Source organism: Sceloporus occidentalis, unplaced genomic scaffold (assembly GCF_023333645.1).
Source record: "Sceloporus occidentalis isolate IW3139 unplaced genomic scaffold, rSceOcc1.0.p SCAF_354, whole genome shotgun sequence".
Taxonomy (NCBI): Eukaryota; Metazoa; Chordata; class Lepidosauria; order Squamata; family Phrynosomatidae; genus Sceloporus; species Sceloporus occidentalis.
Genome location: NW_028317334.1, coordinates 130,277 through 141,003, shown reverse-complemented (window position 1 = coordinate 141,003; position 10,727 = coordinate 130,277). Strand labels below are relative to the sequence as shown.

The 10,727-nt window shown below is 44.7% G+C and overlaps 1 protein-coding gene across 1 annotated transcript; it reads left to right on the top strand.

The window, feature by feature from the left end:
* The first annotated feature begins 5,985 nt into the window (after positions 1–5,985).
* Positions 5,986–7,695, top strand: LOC149273991 (uncharacterized). The gene is made up of 2 exons (XM_089505945.1): positions 5,986–5,989; positions 6,085–7,695. Exons 1-2 carry the CDS (start codon positions 5,986–5,988, stop codon positions 7,050–7,052), a joined length of 972 nt encoding a protein of 323 aa, XP_089362071.1. The 3' UTR covers positions 7,053–7,695.
* Positions 7,696–10,727: the final 3,032 nt, after the last annotated feature.

The following is a 10,727-nucleotide window of genomic DNA, read 5'->3' as shown; positions in this document are numbered from 1 at the left end:
GCTGCACCTGGCTCTTTTGCATTGGTGGCGGCAGTGGAGCTGCGGCTGTGAGGAGGCCAAGCCTCAGACACCTCTCCGCCGTCGCCGCCGGCAACTCCTGTGGTGGTGATAGTGACGGCGGAGAGGAGGCCAAGGAGAGTGCCAGAGGCGTCCTCTCCGCCGCCGCCTTTGCGTGAGGGCCAGGTGCTGGGCTGGAGTCTTCTTGGCCTCCAACACCCAAACCTGGCTGTTTTGTGCTTGCGGTGGCAGCGAGGAGGCTGAGGAGGCATCTGGTGTTGCTGCTCCGCCACCTCGGGCTCCTCGTTGCCAAGGCCAGGGGAAAGGCGAGGTGTTTCTCCTGGAGGCCAAGTGTGCTGGCAGGAGACTGGGACTCCCCAAAGGGGATTTCATTGCTTTTAATGGTGGCTCTCATCCTGTAGCAAAGAAGAAGAAGAAGATAATGATGATATCAGGGTGGGGGTGGGGGTGGGGAAGATGGAGCTGCTGCCAGACCTTAATGACCCTTAATGTCGCCATCGCTGGGCATTCTTGCTTTGCTCCACTGTAATGGCCATGGCTCAGTGCTATGGGACTCTGGGAATGTTCTTTTGGTTTGGCATTTTAGGTGTTATTAAGGTTTGGAAATCCTGTTTGAGGACCCTTCTGACTTTGGGGCCCTTTCATCCTCCATTTTGGGTTCCCTAAAGGCCTCAAACTGCCATCTGCCAAGCGCTGAGACAGAGGCAGCCATTTTGTGTTCTGGTGGCCATTTTGTGCTGCTTGTGACTGTGGGGAATATTGTTCCAGAACCTTCTCTGAGTCTCAGTTGAACAGAGGCTTCTCTTTCTCTCCTGAGGCTCCAGAGTCAGAAGGAGGCCAGGCTCCTTGGGCCAAAAGGAAGGAAGTGTGTCTCTTTGTGTGTCTTTTCTGAGGGTTTTCTTATTACACAACCCTGCTCCTTCTGGGGAACATGGGTTTCAAAAGGGGTCAGAAATGGGGAGGATAGTTTTAATAGAAGCCTTATTCTTCTTCTTCACAAACATTGGGCTTTGGCTTCTAAGAGGAGACTTCTTCCCCAAAAAAGCCCAAAAGGAGCTCCTTTGGGAGGTTTTAAAAGTCTCCCCAGTTTCCTTATTAATAGATTTTCAGGGAAGAAGGAAGGAGGCAGACCAGAACATCTCATATTATGACCAAATAAACATAGAAACAAAGAAGAACAACAAAAATAAGAATTAGACAGAAAAGTAAACTGCTTATTTCTTTTAAAGGAAAACCATTATTAGGAAGGTAAAAACAAGACTTGGGTGCTTCCGCCCTTTTACAACCGACTCAGGCTGTATCTGCACTGCAGAAATAATCCAGTTCGAAACGGCTTTAACTCTCCTGGCTCCATTCTGTGGAATCCTGGGATTGTAGTTTGTTGGGCACCAGAGATCCAGAGCCACCCAAGGCAAGGCTCTCCAGGGCTCTCTTGGCCCTCCTTTCCTTGAGAATACTGACTATCTCAGGGAGTCTCTATAATAGAGCATCAAGAAAACCTTTAGGTATTGTTAAGGTTCGGAAATCCTGTTTGGGGTCACTTCTGACTTTAGGGACCATACATCTTCCATTATGGGTTTCCTGAAGGCCTCAAACTGCCGACTGTGAAGCGCTAAGGTTGAGGTGGCCATTTTGTGTTCTGGCAGCCATTTTGTGGTCCAAAGGCCATTTTGAGACTGGCCCGTTGTGACCTCAGTGTGATGCTCCTTACCTGAAGCATTGATAGTGTCCCATTGTAATCTCAGGCTGATGCTCCTTCCCTGAAGCATTGATAGTGTCCCATTGTGACCTCAGTCTGATGCTCCTTACCTGAAGCATTGATAGTGTCCCATTGTGACTTCAGTCTGATGCTCCTTACCTGAAGCATTGATACTGTCCCATTGTGACCTCAGTCTGATGCTCCTTACCTGAAGCATTGATAGTGTCTCATTGTGACTTCAGTCTGATGCTCCTTACCTGAAGCATTGATAGTGTCCCATTGTGATCTCAGTCTGATGCTCCTTACCTGAAGCATTGATAGTGTCCCATTGTGATCTCAGGCTGATGCTTCTTGCCTGAAGGATTAGAATCATAGAATCATAGAGTTGGAAGAGTCCAACCCCCCTGCCATGCAGGAAATCCAAATCAAAGCATCCCCAGTAGATGGCAATCTAGATTAAGATGGGACTATTGTGACATCAGGCTGATGCTCCTTTCTTGAAGACTGAGACTGGCCCAATGTGATCTCAGATTCAAGCTCCTTGCCTTAAAGATTTAGATAGGACTATTATGAGTTGAGGCTGGTGCTCTTTACCTAAAGGATTGAGACTGGCCCATTGTGACTTCAGCCTGAAGCACCTTCTCTGAAGGATTGAGAATGGCCCATTGTGACCTAAGGCTGATGCTCCTACCCTCATGCATTGAGTCTGCCCATTTTGATTTCTACTCTGATCAGGACTAAGTAAGAGGCATATGTCTTCTGCGTGTGTCACCAGCAGGATGCTGTTCTCTGTGTCTTTGAGTGCTGCAGGGTTTCTTGCCAAGCCAATCCTAACCCTGGGCCCTTTTCTCAGGACCTACATCTGGGCCTCCTTGTACACGGCTTTGGGGCCTGTCTTTCTGGAAGTGACCTAAGTGCAGGACCACCAGGACCCCTGCCCACCTGATGGCCAATACAGAGGCCAACCGGAGGGAGTTGGGCTCCAAGAGAAGGAGGCTGCCGAAGTACATCAACTCTTTGGTGAGTCACTATTCTATTAGTTTCATCAGTGTCACTGCTGGGCCAGTTTATGAAAGGAAGCAAATAAAGTACTGTCTGAGTTTGGCAGAGACAGTCCTGGTTAATCCTCTGTCATCCCAATATTTCAAGGGCTTTTAAAATGTCCTGGTTTCTCTCTTCTCCTCCCACTTTCCCAATTCTTCAACTCATTTCAATTCCTGCATAATGATTGCCAAGGAGTTTGCAGCCCATCAACTCAAAAGTGGGAGTTGGAGAAGAAAGAAGGGGGCAGGGACTTGCCCTTGCTAGGAGTCTGAGGCAAAAACAAACTGTTGTGCCCTTTCCCACTTGTGTGATCTTCTTCATAAACAACTTTGTCTATCTTCACCACTTTCTGCTGTTGCTTTTTAAAAATGACATTTGCCTCTGAAATTTGGCAACAGATGTCTAAATGCACTATAATCTTTGGAGGCTAAATGTACTATACGTGTCGGGATAGTCAGTATCCTAATCCATCATTAATATCCCAGCCATGGCCTAAATTATATTGTATATTACATTGAAAGAATTTGAGACAAACTGGATCTCAAAGGCAGTAGCTTTTTTCTTGCTAACAGAATTTAAAGTTTATTTCCTGGACTAAATTCTGAGGTGATCAAATAATTTTTGGGATGCATCATGTGCTTCTCCCTCCCCTTTTACTAGTCATTCTCTGGATGAGGGCTATTTTCTATTGCAGGTGACCTTTGCGGATGTGGCTGTATATTTCAATGAGGAGGAATGGAAGCTGTTGACAAAGAAGCAAAGACTTATGTACAAGGATGTGATGATGGAGAATTACGAGAATGTGGCCTCTGTGGGTAAGGAAGCTGAATTCATTGCCCTTTCTATGAAGACTGAGGGGCCTTTCATTCTGCATTATCATGGCACTATGATTCCACTTTAAAATTATAGAATCAAAGACTTTAAACAGATAACAAGGACCATGTAGTTCAACCCCTTGCCATGCAGGAATACACATTGAAAGCATCACCAGCAGATGGCCAGCTAGCCTTTGTTTAAAGACCTTCAAAGACCTTTAAAGACCTTCAAAGAAGGAGCGCTTTAGAAATTAATAACAACAACAACAATAATGAGATGCCACCATGCTCTGAGGGAGTATATTCCACTGTTGAATAGCACTTACTGTCAGGAAGTTCCTCCTAATGTTTTGGTGGAACCTCTTTTCCTGTGGCTTCCTTCCATTGTTCTATGTCCTTTGCTCTAGAGCAGCAGAAAGCAAGCTTGCTCCATCCTCATTATCTCTTCAAATATTTGAACAGGGCTATCCACTCTTAACCTTCTCTTCTCCAGGCTAAACATTCCCAGATCCCCAAACCATTCCTCATAGGGCTTGATGATTTCCAAACCCTTCACCATTTTTATTGCTCTCCTTTGGATAAACTCCAGCTTCTCAACATCCTTTTTGAATTGTGGTGACCAGAAATGGACACAGTATTCCAAGTGAGGGCCTGACCAAGGCAGAATAGAGTTGCACTATTACTTCCCTTCACCTATACCATAGAATCATAGAGTTGAAGGAAACTAGAAGGGTCATCCAGTCCAACCCCTGCCATAACACTATACCCATATTTATGTGTCCTAGGATCACATTGGCCTTTTTAGCTGCTGCATCACACTGTTGACCCAGGTTCAAGTTGTGGTCTACCAGGACTCCTAGATCCCTTTCACACATAGTTTGTCGTAGCAGCTTTCTGTGAAATCTTGGAGTTTGTAGTTTAGTGAGTCACTATTGCTCTCCACTTTCTAAGGATTTTAAATATCCTATCCTAAACTGTCAATTCTAGGATTTTGTGGGAAGGAACCATGGAGATAAATGCTTTTTGACTCCAAATGCTCCTCAGCCCATCCCTGACCAAGTTTCCTGGCTTTTTTGGCCCCTCTTCAAGCCTTTTGAGACTCTGGAGAGACTTCTTGAGTAAAATCCCTCTGTTGGCCCTGCAATGGCTTAGAGAACAATGGCAATGTTCTCTAATGTTTCTTTTCCTACCTGAGCTTGCTTACTTCCATGGTTGATTCAAGAGGCCCTTTGTTACCCAGAATGCTGGAGTCTGGGGAGGACAGCTGCAAGTGCTATGCTTTTAGAGAAATTTGTTACTTAGCTGAAAGGAGAGATATAGTTTGTCTGGGGCAAGAGCAACCTTGGGATTCAGTTCAACTATACCAGGCCTGGAAGCACACAGAACTCCAAAGGCATTTGAAATAGGTTTTTTATTTTTTATTCAGGGGAAAAGCATAATACACACACACACACACACACACGTTCACACACACACACGCACAAGAACTAGATAACAAGTGGGAGTGGTCAAGAGATGTAAGACTTTCATAATGGTAATACTTTACCTAGGTGGATCTTGATTCCAATTGCTGAGGGTTCGAAATGAGAAGAGAAGTCAGGACAGGAGCTCATGCAACAAATGGGGTTGGCGACTGCATTGAGGTGCTTAGCCATGTAAACCAACTGTCTGTCTGTCTGTAATTGGACTGAAGTCAAAGAACAGCCAGTCAGGGCAGATATTTATGCTGTAATTGTTGCTTGTGGGCAGAAACCGAGTGTCCAAAAGGGTTTAAATCGCTTTAGGATGTGTCCTGGGGGGAAGAATGGTCTGAAACCAAATTGAATGCAATGGGTGCTTGGAGCAAATAAATCAGACAAAAAGGATTAGCACACTGGCTCTCAGTCCTTCTTGGCTCTGAATTCCTATCGTGTTCACAAGCCAATATACAGCACAATCTGAGGGTGTTGCTCCCAGATGCAGCTCAACAATAGCATAGCAGAGTACGGAAGCAAATATCCAGATATAGATATTGGCAATGCACTGACCACTTTTTACACTAAAAATCTATCTCTCTTGAGTTACAAAATAATACAAATATTTGCAACCTCTCCTCTCCGAGTTCCTTCAGCTTCACCATCTCTTGTACACACAACTCCAATCCAATCCACACCAATCTGCATGTGAGCTGTATACTGTATTGGTTGGGAGTCATATTCTGGTGCCAAAGAGCATGAAGTGACCTCTGCAGTTAGCTTGCATCATGCCATGTGCTCTGACTCAACACTTTATGGCAGTCTCACAGGATATGATGCCACCTGTCAATCAAAGTATTTTTGCAAATGTTTAACGGAATATTGTTTCAACAGTCCTTTGACTATCTGCTTCCACTGGTTCCCTCAAGGCAGTCCCCATTCTTTGCTAGCTCCTATGAGTAAGGATACAATCGCTCCATGGATTTACGGGCATAAGCAGCAGGGTCACGCTTGGGTTATTCAAGGCAACTTTATTAATTTAATCTCAAATAAGGAGGGTTTAATGAGGGCTCTCTTAACTCTGATTTTCAATCTTATCTATCATTGTCCTTCTTTGCAGAAGAATATTTGAGTCATGAGAGAGTCCACAGAGGAAAGAAGTCACATAAATGCCAGCATTGTGGCAAACGTTTGGCTTACAAGTCTATCCTTGTCGTGCATCAGAGAGTCCACACCGGAGAGAAGCCATACAAATGCCAGCATTGTGGGAAATGTTTCTGTCAGAAGTCATACCTAATGACACATCAGAAAGGTCACACTGGAGAGAAGCCATACAAATGCCAGCATTGTGGGAAATGTTTTTCTACAAAGTCATACCTAGTGACACATCAGAGAGTCCACACAGGAGAGAAGCCATGCAAATGCCAGCATTGTGGGAAATGTTTTTCTCGGAAGTCAATCCTAGTGACACATCAGAGAGTCCACACTGGAGAGAAGCCATACAAATGCCAGCATTGTGGAAAATGTTTTTATTCGAAGTCAGACCTAGTGAAACATCAGAGAGTCCACACAGGAGAGAAGCCATACAAATGCCAGCATTGTGGGAAATGTTTTTATTCGAAGTCAGACCTAGTGACACATCAGAGAGTTCACACAGGAGAGAAGCCATGCAAATGCCAGCATTGTGGGAAATGTTTTTCTCGGAAGTCAATCCTAGTGACACATCAGAGAGTTCACACAGGAGAGAAGCCATACAAATGCCAGCATTGTGGGAAATGTTTTTCTCAGAAGCCATACCTAGCAATACATTGGAGAGTTCACACAGGAGAGAAGCCATGCAAATGCCAACTTTGTGGGAAATGTTTTGCCTACAAGTCAGTCCTTGTCATGCATCGGAGAGTCCACACAAGAGAGAAACCATACGAATGCCAGCATTGTGGGAAATGTTTTTCTCAGAGGTCAAACCTAGTGAAACATCAGAGAGTCCACACCGGAGAGAAGCCACACAAATCTCAGCAGTAAACTAACATTATTTTTGTCAAAAAGGAAATTAAGAAAAATATTTTTGTTTCAGTGGTGCTAAGAAAAGCCCTTTTGATTTGTTTGTAAGGTTTGTCTGTCCGTATGTCTGTTTATGTTTTAAAGTTGTATTTTGTTAAGTTTAGGTTTTAATTGCTAATAGTATAGATAGTTGCTTTAGGTTCTAAATTTGGCTGGGGATTATGGGTCGTTTTATAAATTAGCTAGATGGGGGGTCTGGGATAATTTTACAACTGGCTTAATAGTTATAGGGATGATAACTTTTGTAATGTGTGGGATGTTGGCTGAAGAAAGTTGTATGCTGGTATTAACTGAAAGGGGGCTAGTTTCTGGGGATGACAAAGGGACCTTGTTTCCTGTGGGGCAGAGACTGTGGGAACTGAAGGTGGGGGCTAGGTTTGGAAGAGGGTGGAGTTTTAGGTTTTGGGTTTTAATGTATTGTTTCTCTTGGAGTGGGCACTTCTGTCTGAAACACTGAATTTCTGACTCTGTGTTCTCAATAAAGTTCTTTGCTATTTCAACACATTGGACTCTTTGATGCACAGAAATTCCGAATTTGGGCGAAAATGACCCTTTCTTCTCTCCTCAGTCCTCAGCTCCATTCCCAGTCATAAGAACAGCAGAGGCAAACACACACACACACAAACATACAGGATACACAGAGCTTGATGTCCAAAGTAGAGCCTTCATTTCTGCCTTTCCCTCCTGAGTCCAGCTCTGCACCTTGGGCTCCATTGCAGTCTCCTCAAAGGAAGAAAGGAGGTGTTAGAATCCTAGTTGTATTCTACCAGATATATGCTTCATATTCTGTTGGTGGGGATGGTGGGGGTTGCTTTTGCTGGGGCTAGTTTAGTTAGAGCATGTAGGAGCTGAGGGGTGCCAGGTGGGTCTTATCTTAGTGGCCTTGGAGATCTCTCTCTCAGAGAGTTGGAATGCAGCATAGAGCAGAGGGAGTTGGAAGCTGAGGGGGGAGAGAGATGGACGAAGTAGTAACGGTGGGAAAGAGGTGGAGATGTTCTTTTGCGTGCTTTTGGCTGGGGGTGGAGTAGACCTGATTGAGGGTTTTAGCTACTGCTTCTGCGGGGAGGGGTCAGTCTCAGCTAAGACGCTGAATGATTTGGAATTGCTGATTCAGGAGCTATTAATAAAGTTCTGTTTATTCTTCATGAAGCTGACTGGTTCATTTTCCTGGATTCTGGTCCTGCACTCTGACAGGAGGGAAGGAAGGGGAGGCCACTGAACCCCCGACACATACCTTCCTTTCCTGCAAAGGCCTTAGCGAAAAAAGAAGCAGCAGCAACAGCTAGGCCATGCGCAAGCTGAGGAGGGTCCTCGAGGGGGATGTTGCGGTCAGCCAGGACCAAAAGCCTAGGCAACTCCAGCTCAGAGACCAGTTGTGTCAGCTTGGCTAGGGAGTCTGTTAAGGAACGGGGCGGAAGTAAACCAACAATCCCCAGACTTTCCTAGTCTTTGAGCTTAGTAAATACATTCAGTGTGGTCCATCATACAGATAGGTATCCTGCTCAAGGCAAAATTGTCTTTATGGACCAAAGGCATTCCCTTTACCTGTTCACTGACGGAGAACCCGGCTGGTAAGGCCCAATCCCAGGTGGCTGAGCTATCATCACCCAGCCAGGTCTCCGTGAAACAAGGCAGGTCAGCCTCTTGATCCAGAAGATGATCATGGACTATGTGTGTTTTATTTTTGACTAACCTGGCATTACACAAGAACAGGGAAAGTTTCTGTGGTTGGTTTGGTATGCTCTCCAGCCCTTTTGGGATAGCAGGGGGAATGGAAGAGGAGAGAGATATCTGTCAGGGTCTTAATTGCAGCCCATCTTGCAAAACAAAAAGCAATACTTTGAAAAAGGAACAGCTTTTATTGAAGAAGAAGATACATGTAATAGAAGTGACTTTTTTGTCAGGAATGAAAGAAAGTATAAACATATTCTTTTATAACCATATGAATCCACCCCACTCCATTTACCCATAAAGCTAATTAATTGGATAGCCCTTTCCCGCACAGCGTTCTCCCACCCTTTTCTGTGCAGTGTCCTCCCATCCGGGATTCTGGCAGCTTTTCTAAAAGCAATGAAGCTCTCATGTGCCTTTTCTCAACCACTGAACCTGTGGCCTTGGACCACAGAACTCAGACACACAACAGTTTTCATTAACATTATGGCTTAACTATATATATATATATATATATATATATATATATATATCACCATCGATCCCAATCTAGTATGATACCATGTGAAAAGATAATAAGCATAAACCCATAGCAACATAATACAATATAAAAATACCAATAACTCTCTAGGTTCCCCCTCCTTTTCTAGAGACCAGCCTTTTAAACTCAGTCCTCTGTTAGAAGGGTGATTCCCACACATTCCAATCCTAGCAAAGAAGCACATTCTTTAGCCATGATCTCTCTACCTCTTTCTAGTATCTTCTATTAAAGCACATATTAAAACATATTATTTTAACTCACCATAAATCCCAGCTATCTGAATTCTAATCTAAACCCAAACCTATAACCCTTATGGCATGAATCTCTAAATGAATAAATGCACGAATAAAGGGATTCATGACATATTGTGACTTCAGGCTGGTGCTCCTTCCCAGAATAAGACTGGCCCATTGCGACCTCAGGCTGATGCTCCTTGCCTGCAGCAATGAGATGGGACCATTGTGAATTTAGGCTAATGTTGCTTACCTGAAGGTTTGAGACGTGGCCATTGGAACCTGAGGCTGATGCTGCTTGCCTGAAACACTGAGACTGGCCAATTGTGACCTCAGGCCGATGCTCCTTGCCTGAAGGATTGAAACTGGACCATTGTGATCTCAGCCTGAATTTCCTTGCCTGAAGAATTGAGACAGTACTATTGTGACTTCAGGGTGGTGCTCTTTACCTGAAAGATTTAGACTGGCCCATTGCAACATCAGGCTGGTGCTCCTTGCCTGAACAATTGAGACGGGAGAATTGTGACTTCAGACTGGTGGTGTGTCCCAGAAGGATTGAGAAAGGTCCATTAGGTGTCAGAGCTAGTGTAAAAGAGTTCTTTCATAAAGGATAAAAATGTTAGGGTTTGGTTATTAAAGTAGGAGTTATAGTTGTAGTTCATAGTAGGTAGTGTAGAGTGATGGGTTATAGAAAGGACATCATGGAAAATGATAGAAGGGCAGATGGAGTGGCTTTTAGATGAAGGAGGGCGTTTGGAGAGAGGGATGGGGTTGGGAACACTGCTCTTCAAGTTGAGGCTGTCTGGGAGAAGGGAAAGGTATCTATGCAACCTCCGCTTGTGTTGCTTTAGCTTGGGAATTGGGGGCTGGCTTAGGGAGGGGTTGAGCAAGTTCCTTTGGACTTCAGACTTTGCAAAAAGGTGTTGATGGATGTTTCTGCCTGGATTCATCAATAAAGCTTCTTTTGTTTCAAATGAGTTTTATTTTTTGAGCACAGGACTGACTCCAGATCTCACCGTTTGCAAAGTCTCACAGTTTTAACTCCAATGGAGACCCAGGAACAAGAAGAGTTCTTGGGGAACCCAGTGGTTCTGGAGATCCCGGTGGTGGAGGAGCAGGTGGCTTTTTCAGAGGAACTAGGGCCAAGCCCAAGGCTGGGAAACCTCCTGAAGCTCACACCATCCAGGCCAC